We start from the raw sequence: 22,252 nt of genomic DNA, 5'->3' as shown, positions 1-22,252 counted from the left end.
ATGAGATGCAAATCTTTACAATTAAAGCATCTGTTTCCATACTTTAAATGCTACACATAGACGCTTAAATGTAGAGTTTGAAAATGTATAATATATAGAAAAGTAATATAGAAATAAAAGTTTTATAATATAATATAACTGTAGAAGAAAAAATACTGGTTTGTTTATCTTATTTAACAGAATGTGTGTTTTAATTGTTTCATCAATAGAAAGTATAGCTTTGGCTTACAATAAGGATTTCTAACTTAAAGATACTGTGTGCATTCATACTGGAAGACAAAACACGCGTGACGTCAGAGAGGCTCCTTGTCAATCAAAGCACCATAAGCGGTACTACAGTAGCAGATTACCGCTGAGAGAACAGACCTCAGCGTGCTCGCATTAACACTATAGTTTAGACATAGGCTTTGTGAAACCTCGCTGTGTTTATTCGGATACTCGGGACCTTTTAATACCTGCCTTGATGAGATGAAGAGGATGATGCTTTGGACATCATGTTTTGTCGTGAGCTTTGTAACGCTCTTACTCTGCGCACGAGCATCAGGCAACCTGCCACAATGTAAAGAGGTAAACGACAACATGTCACCTTTCTTTAATATATATTTTAAATATTATTAAGAAACCTTGACCGAGGCTGATTTATTATTTCTTTTTAATTTTATTTATGCGTTTAAAATTCTTTCTGCGATGAACGATACAAGGGTAATATGTTAAATCTTGAATAGCCTACGTTCAGAATACATATTGTTGTTATTATTAGCCTAATTGTATAATAAAGAATGATTTTCTGGTATATGTATATCCATATATACAAATTGCAATGAATAAATAAGCAAACAGAACATCTTGTTATTATATTAAAATGGTAAGACACGAGACCCATAATATGATGATGCGGCGCACGGCCGTCCAATCAAGTGACGGCTCGATTAATGTCACAGTTGGCTTAAATCTAGTAAAACAAATCTTTGTCATTAGGTTGCTGTTGTTAAAATGTTTCATAATTTTTAATAAAAAATGTTAAAATATAAAGTAGAAAAGATTAATGTAATTTAGATGTCACCCCATTGATTTGGTAAGGATATGAGAGGCATGTGTTCTTATGTCATTACATTATTTGTTTGCACTGAAAAACACAAAAGCATGCACACATTAAAGCACGCTGGGGGAGGATATAGCAGCAGTGACAGGTGCAGGTGCACCATTAATGTTAATTGTGTGTGCTGTAACCAAGCATTTCCAGGCAACTTTCACCTCCGGGATCCACATGCATGAACTCATTGTAAAAAGTAACTATATTACACACAAATTTACACTATAAATTGAATATTGCAAATGTAAATGCATGTCTTAATCTGAGGAATTAAGTGGTAGAGACTGTGTTTATTAAGACTACACTTAACTTTTACTTGCGTGTCTTAACACAAGTGTGTGTATTATGGCTTTTGTGTCTGTGGCAGAACAATCACTGTATACACAAGCTCACAGGCTGATTAGCATAACAAATCCATCATCAAAGACACACACAGGAAGTATTTGTTGGCTTCATCATTTCAGGTTGTTATCAGTCTATATCAGGCTCTAACTCATTACCATCCACACTCAAGCAATAGGTGATCGTCATGACAACAGTCACAGGCCCTCTGGCCGTTTCCCTGGTTACTGTCCGGGGACAGAAGGCAGATAGATTGCCCTCCCTCTTCTTTCCTTTGTACACACACACGTTATCTATATCTGCTCGATGTGCCAGACAAAAGGGGTAAACTATCAAGTACGCTATTAACTCAAACCTTAGTGAATCAACAATACTATGACTTCCAAAAGGGTATACTCAACACAACCAAGAGCATGAAATGTGGAAATGCATTGCAGACAACATTTACATTATGTGTATTTAAATATGTGATTGTGGTAAATGACGACCTCTGAATCTGTGGATGTGTGTATGTGTTTCAGACAGACTATTACTTTGAGTACACAGAATGTGACAGCACAGGGTCCAGATGGAGGGTAGCCATTCCTCACAGACAGGGCAGCTGTACGGGCCTACCAGAGCCGGTCAGAGGCACAGACTGCAGTAAGAGCACAATATCCACATATACTGTACATGTCCTAAATGTGCATATATCACATTAGATATGATACTTTGTATCTTATGTGGTGAAATTCATACTTTCTGGGTCATTTTAGTTGAATTAACCCTTATATAATTCTTAATCATATTTGTTTTATATAGTCTGTATATGTTCTATATACATTTTGTCTGTTTGTATACAGTGTATACACTGTAAAAAAAGTCTTTGCTGCCTAAAAGGACATTTCACAAGACATTTTTAAGATGTAAAATAAATATTTGGTGTCCCCAGAGTACATATGTGACGTTTTAGCTCAAAATACCCCACAGATAATTTATTATAGCATGTTAAAATTGCCACTTAGTAGGTGCAAGCAAAAATGTGCCGTTTTGGGTGTGTCCTTTAAAATGCAAGTGAGCTGATGAAATGCAAACACTGATCACAATGATGGTGGTTTGTTGAAAATGAAACTCAAATGTGCTATCAATAATTTTTTTCTCTATCTTTCTCTCTGCAATAAATGGCAGTGCCGTTGAATGGTGCGGATTAAGTGGGCGGTTTTATTACAAAATGATCCCCTTCTGACATCACAAGGGGAGCCAAATTTCAATGAGCTATTTTTTCACATGCTTGGAAAGAATGGTTTACCAAAACTAAGTTACTGAGTTAATCTTTTTCACATTTTCTAGGTTGATAGAAGCACTGGGAACCCAATTATAGCACTTAAACATTACTATTACTATTATTTATCTATTATTTGACTAGAGATGAGTTGTTATAACTTCATTTTCTAAGTTGTAGCAACTCATTTCTTGTCACGATAAACAACAGTACTTGTAAATCTGAGTTGATTCAACCAAAAAATTTGATGCAGCAAAGAAGTTTTTACAGTGTAGCTTGCGACCCCATCTGTAAACCTGTGATTTACTGTTATCTTACATAAAAGCATCCTAAATATTGTGTACAGAACATTCTCTTAAAATATAACCTTGATTTCTTTAATATTGACTAAGGCCAAGCCAAAACCAATGTCCACATGTGGAAAAATAAAACAAAACATAATGTCGATAAAATCATTCATTTCAGTATTGTACATAAAAATTTGAGTACTGTATGTCTTACTGTATAATTTACAGCACAATACACAATACTTATTTTTGTCATTTTTATGGTTATAACTACTTTGAGGCTCCTAATCTCCTACTTAGTTTATGAGATTTCACAGAAAAGGTCACATATTGTCTCTGTAACAAAATATGTCTCATAACCCAGTCTATATTGCCTGTTTTTTTTTTTAGCTTTTTCTTGTGAAGCTGGGGAGTTTTTAGAGATGTCATCCCAGCAGTGTACAGCATGTGCGGCCGGCTCCTATTCGTTGGGAAGTGGCGTGCGTTTCGACCAATGGGATTCAATCCCTGCCGGATTCACCAGCCTGGCCACGTACATGGACTCAGGAGGTTCAGGGGACGACACTATGACCTGCAACAAGTCAGTGGCCAGTTCATGACTGTATACTTGTGTAGTCATTGTTACCTTTAAGCTTTTGCAACGTGTCAACATGTCTGTGTTTGTTTATCAGTTCTTCATGGACAGCTCAGGGAACTCACTTGGAGTCCAATCGTGATGACTGCACAGTGTCTCTGGTATACGCGGTGCACCTCATGAAACAGGGCTCCGTCTCTTTTGACTATCAATACGTCGACAGCAACGTCTTCTTTGAGTTCTTTGTATGTCTTCGTTTCACACCTTTCTTCAGGGGCAATGTATGTGAAAATATCAAAGACCACAAATTTTAAAATAATGTGTTTTACTGTTGATCCAGATCCAGAACGATCAATGCCAAGAGATGGACCAGGCTGGTAGTGAGAAATGGATCAAGCTCACCACAAATGGAGAATGGGGAACCCACACAGTCAGTCATCTTTCAACTTTTAGTCTTGTATAACAATTTTTACAATGACATAAATACACTGACCTGCACTATGTATGCAACAGTCAATCTAAAGTCAGGAACAAACATCTTGTATTGGAGAACCACAGGAATGCTTTTGGGTGGGAAACCTGTGAAGCCAGTCCTCTTGAAGAACATTCAGATTGAAGGTGTGAACTGTTGTGGAAATAATGTCTACTTCACCATTCACAATCTGCATTGTGTTATTTTTATGTTTTTTTTTTTTTTTTTGGGCTGTGTCCTTTGAAAGCAGGTGTGGCGTATACATCAGAGTGTTTTCCGTGTAGACCAGGCACGTACAGTAAAACTCCAGGTTCTTCCTCCTGTGATCTCTGTCCAAGGAATACGTATTCTGGAAAAGGAGCCAGCTCTTGTACACCATGCTTGGAGACACAGTATTCCCGTATGAACGCACAAATATGCACACACGTGCAAACACATTTAATCTTAGACACAGTACAGGACTTCTTTATGTGTCTGTTTTGTAGAGGAGGGCTGGTCGGAGTGCAAAGAGAAACCACCTTGTTCAGAGAAAGACTATTTTCAAATCCACACACCCTGCGACAGAGATGGCAAGACTCAGATTTTATACAGATGGGTGGAGCCACAGGTGTGCGTGGAGAATGTGACCGGTGCTGTTACACTGCCCCCAACTGGAGAAAAAGAGGATTGTCCACCCTGTAATCCAGGCTTTTACATGCACAACACTTCCACCTGTCTGCCTTGCCCACAAGGGACCTATTCAGATGGCACCACAGGTATATACACATCTGGAGATACATACACACCATGAAATGTTCCTGTAGCCTAATTGGTTCATTCCCAGAAAACACACAGGCTGATGTAGTGATTTAAAATGTATATAGCCTGAATGCACTATGAGTTGTTTTGGATAAAATGTCAAAATGTAAATATCTAGAGTATGTATAATCGAGATGTTTCTTTCATGCAGAATGTCAAAGATGCCCTGGAGGAACTGAACCTTCTCTGGGATACGAGTACAAGTGGTGGAACATACTGCCGAGGAATATGAAAACTTCCTGTTTTAATGTGGGCAACTCCAAATGTGATGAGATGAATGGTAAGAGCCATAGAAAGTCAGGGATGAATCATGCACATGGCCAAAACTTTTTCCAAGGTATCCGTTTTTAAACATTTTTACAATAAGGCTGTATTTGTTAACAATTAGTTAATGCATTGGCTAACATGAACTATCAATGAACAATACTTCTACATCATGTATTAATCTTAGTTCATGTTCCAGTATGAATTTCTTTTTTTTATGAACACAAAAGAAGATATTTTGATAAATGATGGCACACAGCATTGTAACCATTGACTTTCATAGTAGGAAAAACAAATACGATGAAATGCAATGGGTACTGTCTGCGCTTACCATCATTTATCAAAATATCTTCTTCATCATTTATCACAATACTTCCATAATATTTGTTTTTCTACTATGGAAGTTAATGGTTACAATCAGCTTAGTGCTTTCCATCATTTATTAAAATATCTTCTTTTGTGTTCATTAGAAAAAAAGAAATTCATACAGGTTTAGATCAACATGAGGATGAGAAAATGACAGAATTTTTGGGTGAACTATCCCTTTAATGTACCATGGACTAACATTAATAACTGTATTGACATTAACTAACTTTAACAAGAATTAATATTTAAGGAATAATTGATGACGGGCCGTTGAATTATAAGAAAATAATGCACACCAAAGGTGGTAATGTGGCACAACGCGAAGCGGGTGTGCATTATTTTCAAATAATTCAAAGAACCAGAGTCAATTATTCTGCTTATACCACGTTTAGCAAAAATATTGCTCTGGTCCCTATTTTTTAAGACATTTTAAAGGTTAGGTGTGCGGTTATTGAAAAATAATCAACACCCATGAAATATTTCTCAGCCAATCACAATCAGGCCTTCAACAGCCCCGTGGTATAAATGCTGATAAACTATATTGTTTATTGTTTGTTGATGTTAGCTAATGCATTTACTAATGTTTACTAATACAACCTTATTGTAAAGTGTTACCCATTTTTTCAATGATTTTTTTGTTTTCAAATAATTAAAATAAATTTGCTGACACAATTGCAAAAATCGAAGCATACATTTTGTGAAGTGTTTTAAACTTTCGAACAGTAATGTAGATGTTATTTTTCCTGCTGTGGGACAAATGAATATTTAATGAAGTAGCTACAAAAATTCTAGCCGTATAATGAATATTAGATCATAAAAACTGCATGTATATTAATAATGCAAGAACTAGAAAAATGCCATTTTGAAGAACGCACAAGCGTACAGTCCATACATACTACACTAAAAATCATGAAGTATATGCTTGTTTGTGTAGGTTGGGAAGTGGCTGGCGATCACATCCGCAGTGGAGTGGGAGGTTCAGATAATGATTACCTCATCTTAAACCTACGAGTGCCTGGATTCAAGTGAGTCACTAAAACCAAATTTTTACCAAAAAGTAAAGGTTGTGTTGTGTATAAAAACTTTCTCTTGAAAAACGTTCTCTTGAAATTTTGTTTCCAGACTTCCTACGTCTGTAGACGACGCATCAGCAACAGAGTTTGGTCGAATCACTTTTATTTTTGAGACCATCTGCAGCGCAGACTGTGAACTCTATTTTATGATAGTAAGACATAATTCATAAACCACTCACATTTATAAATATATTTATAAATGTGTGATATATACAGGAACCCCTTGACACTTAAGACATTCATAAGCTAGAAATAGTATGGTGGATTTAAAATGATAATAGACATATATTAAAAGTCAACTTGTGATCTATTGGTAATGGTACAGTACAGGTAATGAAAAAATGGGTTGCAATGGTGTAAGGGCAGTATGTCCATTGCTTATTCAGATAAATAAGGTGAAATAAATCTGTTTTGTGCAGGATGTAAATAGGAAAAGCACGAATGTTGTGGAATCGTGGGTTGGAAGTAAAGTCAGACAGGCATATACTCACATCATGACCAAAAACGCATCTGTGTCCTACACATGGGCTTTCCAACGTACTAACAAAGCCATAGATGTAAGTATTCTGCAGTATACATCCTGCAGACTCTTTAAAATGAATCTGAGGTACACTTTTGTTGTGTGGAAAACACAACTCTCTCATTGCCATTATTTCTCAGGCACGTCAGCGTGTGAACGACATAGCAAAAATCTATTCGATCACGGTGACAAATGCTATGGATGGCTCTGCGTCTGGTTGCCACGCCTGCGCTATGCTGAGTCAACAGGACGGCTCGTCCTGCGTCCCCTGTCCTGCCGGACATTTCATCAACAAAGACACAAACCAGTGCCAGGAATGCCCGCCCAACACCTTCCTTTCTGGACATCACATCTACGGGCGTGAAGCCTGTCAGCCCTGTGGTCCGGGCAGCAAGAGCAACAAGGTACCAAAAAATCATTTGTGTTTGCTATAAGATTCATGGTTTTACAAATACAGAAAGTACATGACTGTGTGTGTGTGTGTAATTTGCATTGCACGTATTATTCATGTAGGAACACTCGGTGTGTTTTAACGACTGCAGTTTCTCACACGTGGAACATAACCGAACTTATACCTATGACCTCCGTGCCCTAAGCTCAGTGGGGTCAATCATGAATGGGCCCAGCTTCACTTCCAAAGGAACCAAATACTACCACGAATTTAACATCAGTTTGTGTGGGACAGAGGTACTCACGTCACTCTCTTCTGCATGCAAATTGTTTGTGTGTGATGCTTTTTCATGTGGGGTTTCCACAACACACAGAAAGAAATAAAAGCTGTGCCTTGGAACCCGCAGCTTTATTTGATGTGGTGACATAATTTCAACAGAAACAGAAAGTCAGTATTAAGAAGACCCTCAGAACCAATAGCATTTTTATATGGCACAGTCCAGCAAAGCCACAGTTTGTGAGCTGTTTGATCTTCTACACAGTGCTTTATGATACACTACATCATTCTCTCTAAATGGGTTGGACTTTTTGTTCTTGACTTGATTCTGACATTTTTACACTGTCTGAGTCATGTGTTATCCATTCACCATATAAGAACTAGTAAATGTGTTAATTTCAGGCAAATGCAGCAAAAGTGTGACTTGTTGAAATGTACTTGATATAAATGATGACTAATCTTCTTTAATCACAGGGGAGGAAGGTGGCTGTGTGCACTGACAATGTTACAGATCTGTCTAATAAAGACCTGCAAAATGAATCGGCTGACCTCACCAATTTTGTAGAGACTTTTGTGTGTCAATCAACTATCATCCCTGCAGATGGGCGGGGCTTCAGAACAGCCCTGTCCTCTCAGTCTATAAGCCTGGCTGATACTTTCCTCGGTGAGCTTGTGTGGTCTATAACTGCATACTTGATCCATTTAATGTAATCTGATGTACCTGTGATGTATGGATAGATTTGCCTCTATTAACAGCTTTTCCTTAACTAAACTAGAGATCAATGTTAATGACATCGTTACCTTTTTATAATAGTAGGTCTAATTGTTGTAGGGCACTCACTGTATCACTGAGTCTTAATGTTATTTACATCAATGTTTTGTTCTCTCAGGAGCGTCTGTTGAAAACATGCTGGATGGAGTTTATGTTAGTCCAGACCTGTTTCCAGAGTCTTCACGGAAAGTTCCAGATATCAAGTTCTTCTTTCGGTAAATGATGAAAGGTTTTCTTGATTTATCACACCTGAGTTCAATTTCTCTAGCCACACCCAGGCCTGATTACTGCCACACCTGTACACAATCAAAAAATCACTTAAATAGAACCTGCCTGAGAAAGTGAAGTAGAGTTAAGAATCGAGTAGGAGAAGAATATGGTAATTTTATTCAGATCTATACAGATGGGGCAAAGGATCCTGAGACAGAAGTTACAGGATTTGGAGTAGCAATACCAGCAAACAAATTGAAATTAGTAGAAGAACATCAGACAAGTTAGGGGTTTACACTGTAGAAATGTTGCCAATATTGGAAGCATTGCGGTGGTTGGAGAAGAAGGGACAGGTAAAGGCGTTGATATGCTCGGACTCGTCTTCAGTTTTGGAAGTTTAGGATCGTTTCTATCAAAAAGTAGACAAGATATTCTGTATGATGTATTGCAGCTAAGCACAAATATAGTCAGTAAGGGCAGTCAGGTCAAGTTTATGTGGGTTCCAGCACATGTGGGGATCAGGGGAAATGAGAGGGCAGATAAACTAGCAAAAAGGGCATTATTGAAAGATACTATAGAATTGCAAATTAGCCTTAGCAAATCAGAGGTTAAAAGCATAGTATGGGAGAAAATAAATCAAATGTGGCAGGTAAGGTGGGATAGAGAGGAGAGAGGGAGACAGTTATATCAAATTCAGAATAGTGTCAAAGGAAATAGGTTGGTAGGTGGTAACCGAAGAGAGGAAATAGTGATAAAAAGATTAAGGTTGGGTCATTGTATGTTAAATAAAACTCTTAAGATGATAGGCAAACATCAAACAGGATTGTGTGAAGAATAAGTGGAGGAATCAGTAGAACATGTATTATTAGAGTGTCAGAGATATCTAGAACAAAGAGACAAAAGGAGTAGTGACTTTAGGGAGATAGGAGAACAGGAGTTCACTTTAAAAAGTTTACTGGGTGATAATGATAGGGCACAGTTTAGGATACTGATGACTTTTCTGAAGGAGACAGGGCTATATAATAGGATTTGAGATAGTTATAGGGGAAAGAAGTGTTTATTTAAATAGTTTTTTAAAAGTAGAGAGTATTATCAGGTCCATATTCCGGAACAGAGGGGGGGTAATGCTCCATTAAGCTGGTTGCCAACCGCCGGTAAAAAAGAAAGAAGAAGTGAAGTAGAGCAAAAGATCCTCAAAAGCCTCATCATGCAGAGATCCAAAGATATTCAGAAACAAATGAGAAAGTATTTGAGATCTATCAGTCTGGAAAAGGTTTTAAAGCCATTCCTAAAACATTGGGACTTCAGTATAAGAAAGAGACTGGGCAAAAATGGCCTGCATGGCAGAGTTCCAAGACGAAAACCGCTGCCGAGCAAAAAAACCCATAAAGGCTTGGCTCAGTTTTGCAAGAAAACATCTTGATGATCCCCAAGACTCTTGGAAAAATACTGTGGACTGACAAGACAAACTTAAACTTTTTGGAAGGTGTGTGTCCCATGACGTCTGGTGTAAAAGTAACACAGCATTACAGAACATCATACCAACCGTAAAAAAAATGGTGGTGGTAGTGTGATGGTCTGGGGCTGTTTTCTGCTTCAGGACCTGGAAGACTTGCTGTGATGAACCATGAATTCTGCTATCTACCAAAAAATCCTGAAGGAGAATATCCAGTCATCTGTTTGTGACCTCAAGCTGAAGTGAACTTGGGTTCTGCAGCAGGACAATGATCCAAAACACACCAGCAAGTCCACCTCTGAATGGCTAAAGAAAAACAAAATGAAGACTTTGGAGTGGCCTAGTCAACGTCCTGACCTCAATCCTATTGACCGGTTCATGCTCAAAAACCCTCCAATGTGGCTGAATTACAACAATTCTGCAAAGATGAATGGGCCAAAATTCCTCCCCAGCCCTGTAATAGACTCATTGCAAGTTATCGCAAACACTTGAACACTTGCAGTTGTTGCTGCTAAGGGTGGCCAAACCAGTTATTAGGTTTAGGGTGCAAAATCTTTTTCCACACAGGGCCATGTGGGTTTGGATTTTGTTTTTCCTTCACAATAAAAACCCTTATTTAAAAACTGCATGTCGTATTCAACTAATATTTAAATTTGTTTCATGATCTGAAACATGTGACAAATATGCAAAAACATAAGAAATCTGGAGGTGGGCCAACACTTTTTCACACCACTGTACAGTATACTGCAAAGAACTGCAAGTTCAGTGGCTTAGGGATTGACACATAGGGATTGGTTTAGGAATAATCACATAAAAGAAAGAACAACCTAAAAACACAACCCAACACTGCCAGTCTAATTGACTAAACACTGCAAGCTGGTAACGTAGGGGTTGTGTTTTCATTCTTGAAAATAGTGTTTAATGCAACACTATTACTGAGTCCCAATTCGCCTACTTAAACAACGACCTAAAAGTATGTACTGTTTTTGTGAGGAAAATGTACATACTTTTGAGTGTGTAGCAAAAGAGGATGCACGTTCTGGGACATACTTCGATGACGTCATGCAACGTGAACGAAAACGTGGTTGCTTAGTTACGCACACCACGACTGTTAACAATATTTCATTCATTCATGTCCAATATAATTTTATTTACTATTCCCATCTTTTTTTCCTCATCGTTTTTTTTCACAATACATTTTACAATGTGTTCTACCAAGTTGAGGAGTGAAGCAGAGCGTCATTAAAACCAAACGCAGGTTGTTTGGGAGGCGGGCGGTTCTGACGTTCATGTGATGTGTGTAACGAAAGCTACTTATTTTAAAGTCAAAATATTTCAAGTTTATAGTATAACTATTGTTTAACGTATTTTATACTTAATTTTATACTTATGTATATAACTCAAAAATACCCAGATGAAAATGAACCATGCTTTTACTATAGTAAAAGTGTAGTAACCATGTTTCTTTCGTTGGACTAATTGTAACGGGGTTGCTTTAATGAAAGCGAGTGAGATGAGAATCCATATGCAAAAGGTGTTTAATTGTAAAATCCCATAAAGGGCCAGCAAACAAATCCAAAGGTAAATCCAAATCGTAAATCCAAAGACAGGCAAAATATATCAGGGCAGGCGGCAAACAGGCAATATCCAAATAACAGGCACAGGTCAAAACAGGAACAGATACAGATACCAAAACAGATTAACAGATACAGATAACAGATTCAGATAACAGACAGGATGTGGCGATGTAATAATCAGCATTGAACTGGAGTACAGGAAGTGGCTTTATACAAACAGACAGGAAGTGTGAAGTGAAACATGGCAGGATGTATTTCAAAATAAAAGCCAGAACAGAAGAGGATGTCAAAATAAAAGTCCAAAATACAAAAATACACAGAATACAAGAAAACACAGAACAAAACCTTACAGAACCCCCTAAAGGGCGACTCCCGGAGCCCAACATACACATAATAAAGTCCAATAGAGGGTGGGCGGGCGGGCCAGGACCTCTTGGCGAAGGCAGGGCAGTTCAGGAGAGGTCCTGGGTCATATGGCCAGGATGGTCCAGGAACATGGGCCAGATGCGGGACTGGGTCATGGGGCTGATGCGGGCCTGGGTCATGGGGCAGGCTAGGACCTGGGTCATGGGGCAGGCTAGGACCTGGGTCATGGGGCAGGCTAGGACCTGGGTCATGGGGCAGGCTAGGACCTGGGTCATGGGGCAGGCTAGGACCTGGGTCATGGGGCAGGCTAGGACCTGGGTCATGGGGCAGGCTAGGACCTGGCTCATGGGGCCGGCTAGGCCCTGGGTCATGGGGCAGCCTAGGACCTGGGTCAGGGGGCAGGCTAGGACCCGGGTCACGGGGCAGCCTTGGCAATGCGTCCTGGGGCAGGATAGGACCTGGGTCATGGGGCAGGCTTGGACCTGGGTCATGGGGCAGGCTTGGATCTGGGTCATGGGGCAGGCTTGGACCTGGAACACAAGGAGAGGAAGGGTCCGAGCACACTTCGGCCTCCGCCTTGGTATCTTCTGCCTCCTCCCTGTGTCCGGGTACTACCCCCCCCCCCCAAAAAAAAAACTTGGGAAAGCTTCCACTGTCCAAGGTGTGGATATTTCAGATGGTGCACCAGACGAATCAAGTGAGCCAGGTGAATCAGATGAGCCAGGTGAGTCAGATAAGACAGGGGAGCCAGGTGAGCCAGACGAATCATGTGAATCAGGTGAGACAGACGAATCAGATGGGACAGGTGAATCAGGCAGGACAGACGAATCAGATGAATCAGAAGAATCAGAGGAGTCGGGCGGATTAGGTGAATCAGGCAGATCAGGCGAATCAGGCGAATCGAGCAGATCAGGCGAGTCGAGCAGATCAGATGAGTCGGGCAGATCAGATGAGTCAAGCAGATCAGATGAGTCGAGCAGATCAGATGAGTCGGGCAGATCAGATGAGTCGGGCAGATCAGATGAGTCGAGCAGATCAGATGAGTCGGGCAGATCAGATGAGTCGGGCAGATCAGATGAGACCGGCAGATCAGATGAGACGGGCAGATCAGATGAGACGGGCAGATCAGATGAGACGGGCAGATCAGATGAGTTAGACGGGACAGATGAATCGGATGGTTCAGATTCAGGGCTTTGAGGAACCTCGGGAACAACAGAGCAGAAGGCAGACAAAACGCACCACAGGGCTATGGCAAATTCAGTAAGTTCAGAGTCAATGAGACATACCTCTGTGGTAGTCGGTTCAGGCAAGACGGCCATCTTGACGGCAGGTGCAGGGTGAACGACAGCCCTCATAAGTGCAGGTGTGGTGGTGACGATGGCCCTCTGAAGCTCAGGTGCAGGAATGGTTGTTGCTCGCACGTAAACAGGTGCAGGTGCAGAGACAGGCAGGATGGCGGCCATTTTAGGGACAGGCAGGATGGCAGCCATTTTATCATCAGTCATGGTGGCGGCCATTTTAGGAACAGGCATGGTGGCGGCCATTTTAGGAACAGACAAAGATTTATTAGAATCAGACAGAACAGGCATGATATGGGTTGGCGTGTTGTGAATAGCCTCTGGTTTGTTATCCACAACACCCACAGTGAAGGGAGAGCCACACAAACACAGAGCATGGTCAATGTACTGTTCTATGGTCCAGTGTGGTGTATGGAGTGGCATAGTACGGGCAATGTCTCGATCTAATCCACAGTAAAATATGTCCTTTAGAAATGAATCCTGGAAGTTTACCTGACATGATAGTTCACAGAAATCCTCAACAAATTCCTCAATGGAGCGGTGGTTCTGGCGGAGACAAACAAGTTGATCTGCTGGAGTCATGGTGCTGGTGGGAAGTACTAACCTTTGCTGGATCCGGGTTATGGCTGATTATTCTGTAACGGGGTTGCTTTAATGAAAGCGAGTGAGATGAGAATCCATATGCAAAAGGTGTTTTATTGTAAAATCCCAATAAGGGCCAGCAAACAAATCCAAAGGTAAATCCAAATCGTAAATCCAAAGACAGGCAAAATATATCAGGGCAGGCGGCAAACAGGCAATATCCAAATAACAGGCACAGGTCAAAACAGGAACAGATACAGATAGGGATGGCTCTCGCGAAACTGACGTTTCGACACTGTGTCGAGATCCCGAAGCGTAAATGTTTCGAAACACTGCTCCGAAATGTGATTCGAAACACCCATGTCACGTGATGAAGTGATTCGAAACACCAAGTGGTGCATTTCACAAGTATTTCGAAAGGTGGCGTACCTGTCGAATCTGCGTCGAATCTTAAACTGACAGGGTAGGAAAAAAATCTGACAATACCTCATAGATGCGTTTTTGGCAAGATCAAATACTATAATTTACTGAAAAGTCATTTTTCCTCATATGTATGTAACACTTACAAAAAATGCATGCCAGCAAAAGTGTCCCTTGTGTGAGAATATTTTCAAAGGCTGGAGAAATTACATGTAAAAAAGAAGCTGGTTGAGTTTATCAACACAGAACAATTTATATATTTGAATAAATATCTTTATATGTAAACAATGTGGCATATTATGGCTTGATATATTTTATGAATCTCTTATTATTTATTTGGTATATCTCTATTCCATTTTTTTTATTAAACAGACCCGAATAGCCTATAGTTATCGACAATTGTGAGCCTAAAAGCTCATGTAGTTGTCAAACAGATGTTAAAACAACAACAAAAAGCATTTTATTATGATGACGAAACACATGCATTTCACGGGTTCGATCCTATGATCTACGCATGAGAGTCGACAGCACTATCCACTCTCCCATCCTATCACTTTTGTGTCGATCAAACAACATGTGGGATACAATTTGTCAGCGCTCATCTAAAATCTTGTCAAGGCTGCTTTATGTAAAGACATGCAAACGACCGCTAGGTGTCACTGTGGAGGCGGTTTCGGATTGATGTTTCGAAGCCTCGAAACATACGGCACAATTGATTCAACTGTTTCAGTGTTTCACGAAGCCTCGCTCTGCCCACCACTAGATACAGATACCAAAACAGATTAACAGATACAGATAACAGAGTCAGATAACAGACAGGATGTGGCGATGTAATAATCAGCATTGAACTGGAGTACAGGAAGTGGCTTTATACAAACAGACAGGAAGTGTGAAATGAAACATGGCAGGATGTATTTCAAAATAAAAGCCAGAACAGAAGAGGATGTCAAAATAAAAGTCCATAATACAAAAATACACAGAATACAAGAAAACACAGAACAAAACCTTACACTAATAAAGTTAACATTTGTACAGCCTACAAATACACAAGGGTCAGTGTGGTTAAGCTCCTTGTGGATGGGTAAATGGGTTGTGGGCAATATTAGCCGTTAGGGTGTGCATTGATCTGCACTTCGAATTCTAACCGGAAATAGTTGACCATCCGGGTATCTTTAGGATACTCATTTCAACATACTACAATTTGGGACGTACTAATTCTAGTTTTGAATACTATTTAGGACGGATAGTATGCGAATTGGGACTCAGCATATGTATTTTTCATGTAAGATTGACTTCTGGCTCCCACATGTAGTTGAAAAGCGCAACAGTGCCTGGTATCAGACACTCTTCTGCAGGCAGGGGGAGGGGAGGGGCTGTGTGCTCTACCCGACCACGCGACTTTCAGAGTGTGCTTGTAGCAGCTAGGAGGCTGCTCAGGTTGCAGCAGCAGTAGAATTCGTCCAGTTAAGAGTTGTTCTATCACTGAAATAATTTTAGAGGCATTATTTAAAGGTCGAAAAAATACATAGTGTTGCTTTAAATCAAAAATTTTAATCTAATTAAAACAGCGATTATTTTCAAACACAAGCCATGCTATTTCAGTGGGTCATTGGCTTGCCCTTAGTTCTTAAAGGTCTTAAGCTTTTAAGTTAAAATAACTTTATTAGGATGAAAACAAAGACCTATAAACCACTGCAAACAGTGAAACTTCAGTGGCTCAGGTGTTAAATAATGTTCTAATTCTAGAAAGTGAAAAACAAAACAAACAAAGTGGAAGCTTTAGTTTAGTTGGTCAGTGGTTAAACTCATCTTTGTTCTTAAAAGTCTTGGATCAAATTATATATTTTCAAAGTTTCTCAAACAAAAACAAAGATCCCCCAAAAAAGCAGATCCCTTTAACTTCAGTGTATCAGGGGTCCTCTTCATTCTTAAATGTGCTGGTTGATTCGGGAAGTTTTACCTCCCAAAAACCAATGCAGATCTCAGCTTTTGCCTTTCTTTCTGGAAAGTCTTGGTTCAGATCTTGCATTTTCAAGTGTCTTTGTGTTAAAACAAAGACACCACAAATAAATAGCTGCTCAAAGTGTTGCAGTTTCAGGTCTTTCAGAGGTTGCACTCTCAAAGTAGACAACCTGGGGTGGTGAAATAAGAGGCATGATGCAGTGATCAGAATGCCAGGTACATGTGTACCCTGAAATAGGGTGGTTGAAAAGTGAGGAAGAAAAATAGACTAAACTACAGTACCAACAAGACAGTAAGACCTGAAACTGAGGGAAGGCAATTTAGCACCCAAAGATACAAAATACTTCAAATATTTTTTCTGTTGAATCATCTATACTTCTTGATCTCCTCACCCCACATCCCCTCTCACTTCTTTCCAGTCATCTCTACTCCTCTTCTTCTGTTGCTCATTCCGTTCTGGCCACCATCGCACCCATTTCACCCTCATCAGGGGCAGACTTGAATCAAGGTCTCTTGTGCACCACCACCAGCTCACACCTTTAACCGTGTTAAAGAATTGTTAAAGAATAAAGAGATGCACTCATCTTTATAAAATACGTAATGATAAAAAACAAAGCGTTTAGTTGGGTTTAACAATAAATGTAAATTAATATGTATACTCACCAGCCAGTAAAGCCTTTTCATTCAGCAAGCCAGATTCTAACATCTCTCTCGTTCCATCAGTTCGCCCCAGCCGACAGCATCTTGTTTGAATGGTCGAAGTACAGTCGTAAATCTGCGCTGCAACCCTGAAAAAAGTGACCGTGGGGATCTTACTGTGCCAAGGTATATTTATTTACACCGCCGTTAAGCATCATACATGATCACAAATGTATTTTGATGACATATGTTTATTTCTAGCAAGTGCCCAGCAGGTACATGTAATGGCTGCGAGTTTCATTTCCTCTGGGAGAGCTCCAGCGCTTGTCCACTTTGCACTGAGACGGACTACCACTCAATAGAAGGCGCGTGTAAAGGAGGAATGCAGGTACTTGTTCTTTCCACTAATACTTATGTATTAATCCACTACAAATGATTTTTAATTTCTGGTGCTTGATTATTTAATAGGACACCCTCTATGTGTGGAGCGAACCAAAACTCTGCACCAAAGGGGTACTACTCCCGAACAAGACATCCGCCCATTGTGAAGTGGTTACCTTATGGATAAAGGCTGGAATTGGGGGTGGAGCTTTCATTGCCGTCCTCCTCATCTCTCTCACATGCTATTTCTGGAAAAAGAACAAGAGGTAACAAGCTGTTACTAATAACGTTAAGACCCTTAAAGCATTTCACTTCACATGGCAGCAATTTTTTTTACCCCCAAAGGCAGCTAGTTCCTGTCTATTTCCTGTATTACAAGTACTGCTCCTATCTAATCCTATAGGGAAAGGATGAAATTGATGGTCAAGATTACATACCCATACAATAGATCCAATACAGTTATTTTTCTTAGGTTAGTTTAGCTAATGTGCATGTGCATTCCAGAGTAAACTGAAAGGCAACCCCCGCTTTAACAGACAAGGCTTAAGGTTAGTCCTAGACTAAAACTTTATTAACTTTCACTGACAGATCTTAAATTATGCCAGTGATTTATCTTAAGATACACAAAAGCAACGTCTTTTTCTAAAGCATGTTTATAAAAGATGCTTAATTTAACTAAAAAGGCCTAGTCCTGGCTTTAAGCTTTGTCTGTGAAACCAATTTTTTTTAAATGTAAGCCAAGACTCCACAGCCATTATATTGAGCGATGTGCTGCCTCTATCACAAAAAGCTAGACAACTTTTTTAATTTTGATCCCTTCCTTTCTCAACAGGCTTGAATACAAATACTCAAGACTTGTAATGTCTGCCAATAAGGACTGTGAGCTGCCAGCGGCCGATAGCTGTGCACTGGCGGAGGGAGAGGGCGAGGAGAACGAAGACGATGTAGTTTACTCAAATACTCCTTCATTACTGGGAAAGCTGAAAGCTATCGCGAGCAAGGTCTGTTAATGCACTTTTAACGCTTTGTAATGTTTTGTTAATGTAACCAACATAATCATCGATGCAACAATTTGTAATGTTTGAAACATTTGGTCATATATAACAAAATTGCCTTTGAAGCATAGTATCTTTTAAATCTATGGGATTTTTTATATAACAAATCTGTATTTTTACACTACAAAGAACCTTTTGTGAAATAGAAATATATAGAATATTTATAATGTGCATGAAGAGCTCAGATTCATGTTTTCATGTAAATTAGCATTTTTTTTCTCAGATTATTAATGAAATCTGCCAGCAAACCTGTATTTCTGAATGGCCTGAGGCTGAGATTAAGTGGATTTGAAGCAAAAAGTATTTGATGAACTTGCTGTTTTGTAACTTTGAGCTATTCATATATATATATATATATATATATATATAAATGTTTATTTCTTTTAATTTTGATGATTATAACTGACAACTTAGGAAAATCCCAAATTCAGTATCTCAGAAAATAAGAAAATTGTGAAAAGGTTTAAAATTGAAGACACATGGTTCCACACTCTAATCAGCTAATAAAAACAAAACACCCGCAAAGGCCTTTAAATGGTCTCTCAGTTTAGTTATGTAGGATACACAATCATGTGGAAGACTGCTGACTTGACAGTTGTCCAAAAGACAACCATTGACACCTTGCACAATGAGGCAAGACACAAAAGGTCATTGCAAAAGAGTCTGACTGTTCACAATGCAGAGAGGCGAAGTGAATGAAAAGATGTGGTAGAAAAAAGTGTAGAAGCAATAGGCATATAACCGCACCCTGGAGAGGATTGTCAAGCAAAACCCATTCAAAAATGTGGGGGAGATTCACAAAGAGTGGACTGCAGCTGGAGTCAGTGCTTTAAGAACCACAACGCACATTCAGCTGTCACATTCCTTGTTTCAAGCCACTCTTGAACAACAGACAGTGTCAGAAGTGTCTCGCCTGGGCTAAAGACCAAAAGGACTGGACTGCTGCTGAGTGGTCCAAAGTTATGTTCTCTGATGAAAGTAAATTTTGCATTTCCTTTGGAAATCAGGGTCCCAGAGTCTGGAGGAAGAGAGCAGAAGCACACAATCCATGTTGCTTGAGGTTCAGTGTAAAGTTTCCACAGTCAGTGATGGTTTGGGGTGCCATGTCATCTGCTGGTGTTGGTCCACTGTGTTTTTAAAGTCCAAGTTCAACGCAGCTGTATACAAGGAAGTTCCTAGCTGCTGACCAACTTTATGGAGATGCAGATTTCATTTTCCAACAGGATTTGGCACCTGCACACAGTGCCAAAGTTACCAGTACCTGGTTTAAAGCCGATGGTATCCCGGTTCTTCATTGGCCCGCAAACTCGCCTGACCATTAACCCCATAGACAGTCTATGGGGTATTGTGAAGAGGAAGATGTGATATGCCAGACCCAACAATGCAGAAGAGCTGAAGGCCTCTATTAGAGCAACCTGGGCTCTCATAACACCTGAGCAATGCCACAGACTGATTGACTCCATGCCACGCGCCGCATTAATCAACTTTTCTTGATATTTCAATTATATGACCAGCACCTGTAGAATACATATTATTAGGATGGGGTGTTACTCTTGGTACACAGGTGCCTCACAATGCCATATAAGAACCATTTTTGGCTGTATGGTTTCATAAAGAACCTTTAACATTAGAAGAACCTTTCTGTTTCACAAAAGGTTCTTTGTAGTATAAAAGGTGCTTCAGATAAAAATGTTGGAAATGAATGGTTCTTTAAGGAACCGAACATGGTACTTGGTGAAAACCTTTTAGCCTTTTTAAAGAGTGTGTTGCAGTTGTATTGTTTGGTTTTATGTGATTAATGCTTTGTTTACCTTATTTGTTTGACTGCAGGCAGATGGGGACAGCAGTGAATCAGTACAGCTGAAGTCTTCTAAGGCAGAGAGATGGGTTTGGGGATAACAGACTAAAGAAAACCGATTCATCAGTCATGTACAAGAAAGAAAGAGATAAAGTTCCAGGGAGTGTTTAGGTTTCTACCAACAGCTTTCAATGTCTTTTTTCAGATTCTTAATATTTGCATTCACCCCTTTCTCAAATACATACAGTGTATACTCACCCAAAACCACTTGACTCCATTCAAAAACATGGATATCACAAACACACAATGTTTGAGTCTTGATGTGTATGGTTTTGCACTGCCATAAACGATTGCAAATTGAGCCTAAAAGTGTGTTTGTGTAGGTGAGTATGTTCATGAGACAGAAGTCCTCCAGGTTTAAGTTCTGCTTGTTCATAAAACACAAGCATTCACACAAGGAGTTCATCAAGTGTTTAGCCAACAGAGGGAAACAGAGAGCTTTATCCATCACAGAGCTTGACCAACACCTTAGTTTCCTCTTGAGATTGTCAAACATCACAGATGATCTAAAAGAAATAGGAATGTTTTGACCGCCCCTTCTTTAATGTATGTACAGAGAGGACCTACCCATCTCCTCAGAGGAGAACAAGAGCCAGTACTGTTTTTTATTTGTATTTTCTATTGTGTATTTTGAGCTGTATAAAGTTATGTTCAAATATTTCTGTTCTGTTCTATATTGTTTGTGCTTTAATAAAATTTCAAAGCGCTTTAAACATAATTTACTAGAACATTTCTTAATGGGTGCACACATACACACAGACAGAGACACACATTGGCTTTCTTGGTAACACTTTATTTGAAGGGGTGTTCATAGGACTGACATGACACCTTCATAATCATGACATTTGTCATGAACATGAAGAAGATTTTATGACAACTGTCATTAAGTGTCATTTGTTCAATTATGTCATTTTTAATGCAAAGATGACATTGTTTGAAATGTCTTTATGACAACAACTTGACATAAACCAATACCTCATAACTTGTCATAAACATGACATTGCAGAATAATTATCAAACTTAAGAAACTACCTAGCTTTATGGGTTGACATTACATTAAACTGTCATTTAAATATCATTAAGGGGCGGTTTCCCGAACAGGGATTAGCATAAGCCAGGACTAGACCCGAGTTTAATTGGGAAATATAATTAGTTTTAACAAACATGCCTTACTAAAATCATTATTTGTGTGCATTTTAAGGCAAAACAAAGGGCACTGATGTATTTTAAGATATGTCAGTGCAAGTTGTTTTGAGTTTGGACAGCTCTTAAATTTATTTTAGTCTAGGACTAGTCTAATCCCTGTCCGGGAAACCGCCCCTAAGTGTTAATACTCTGTCAAATAGTTTTAAATACCTAAAAAAAACACCTTTATATATGTGCACAATACATGAAAAAATCGGACAACTAGACGAACTAGAACATCTTGTTCTTCCTCACACAGGGGGTTCTGACATTTTTCGACATCAAAGAAAAAACTAAAAAACACTTATTTAATTAATTGAATTAACTGTTTTCCAGTGATATGTACCCAATGTTGCATGGCTTAACCCATTATTGTACTGTTTTCATTTAATTTTAGGTGAATTGGTCTCCAAATGCAATAAAATATAATTTTATCAATTTTAATTATTATTATTGGATGACTGATTTTATTTCTCAAACACATGGAGGTAACTTAAAAAAAGAAAACATCATGAACTGAAAAATATTAATGACGCAGTTATAAAACTATGACAGAGTTTTAACAAATTCAATTCGTATCACTGGTAAAAAGTGGTCAGTTATGTTCAAGTTATGTCAAGTTGTCATGATGTATTAATTTATGTCAAGTTGTCACAAAGACATCTCAGACAATGTCATCTTTGCATTAAAAATGACATAATTGAACAAATCACACTTAATGACAGCAGTCATGAACGTGCATAAAATCTCCTTCATGTTCATGGCACGTGTCAT

At 39.2% G+C, this 22,252-nt stretch overlaps 1 protein-coding gene across 4 annotated transcripts; it reads left to right on the top strand.

Moving 5' to 3' along the window:
* Nucleotides 1-303: 303 nt before the first annotated feature.
* On the top strand, nt 304-20,951 carry elapor2b (endosome-lysosome associated apoptosis and autophagy regulator family member 2b). 4 transcript variants are annotated; one of them, XM_073871735.1, is made up of 21 exons: nt 304-567; nt 1,957-2,077; nt 3,374-3,563; nt 3,655-3,802; nt 3,898-3,991; nt 4,074-4,175; nt 4,280-4,429; nt 4,515-4,784; nt 4,979-5,107; nt 6,392-6,482; nt 6,580-6,682; nt 6,950-7,087; nt 7,191-7,454; nt 7,564-7,737; nt 8,192-8,381; nt 8,608-8,704; nt 17,084-17,185; nt 17,261-17,387; nt 17,468-17,646; nt 18,213-18,381; nt 20,266-20,951. In XM_073871735.1, exons 1-21 carry the CDS (start codon nt 469-471, stop codon nt 20,332-20,334), a joined length of 3,006 nt encoding a protein of 1,001 aa, XP_073727836.1. In that variant the 5' UTR covers nt 304-468; the 3' UTR covers nt 20,335-20,951. The 4 variants fall into 4 exon arrangements, with proteins under 4 accessions (XP_073727836.1, XP_073727842.1, XP_073727846.1 ...); XM_073871741.1 differs by lacking the exon at nt 304-567 and adding an exon at nt 1,672-1,759; XM_073871745.1 differs by lacking the exon at nt 304-567 and adding an exon at nt 1,707-1,825.
* The last annotated feature ends 1,301 nt before the right edge of the window (nt 20,952-22,252 follow it).

The sequence above is a fragment of the Misgurnus anguillicaudatus genome, chromosome 1 (assembly GCF_027580225.2).
Source record: "Misgurnus anguillicaudatus chromosome 1, ASM2758022v2, whole genome shotgun sequence".
NCBI lineage: Eukaryota > Metazoa > Chordata > Actinopteri > Cypriniformes > Cobitidae > Misgurnus > Misgurnus anguillicaudatus.
The sequence above is the reverse complement of the archived record's forward strand: the minus strand, read 5'-3'. Positions and strand labels throughout refer to the sequence as shown.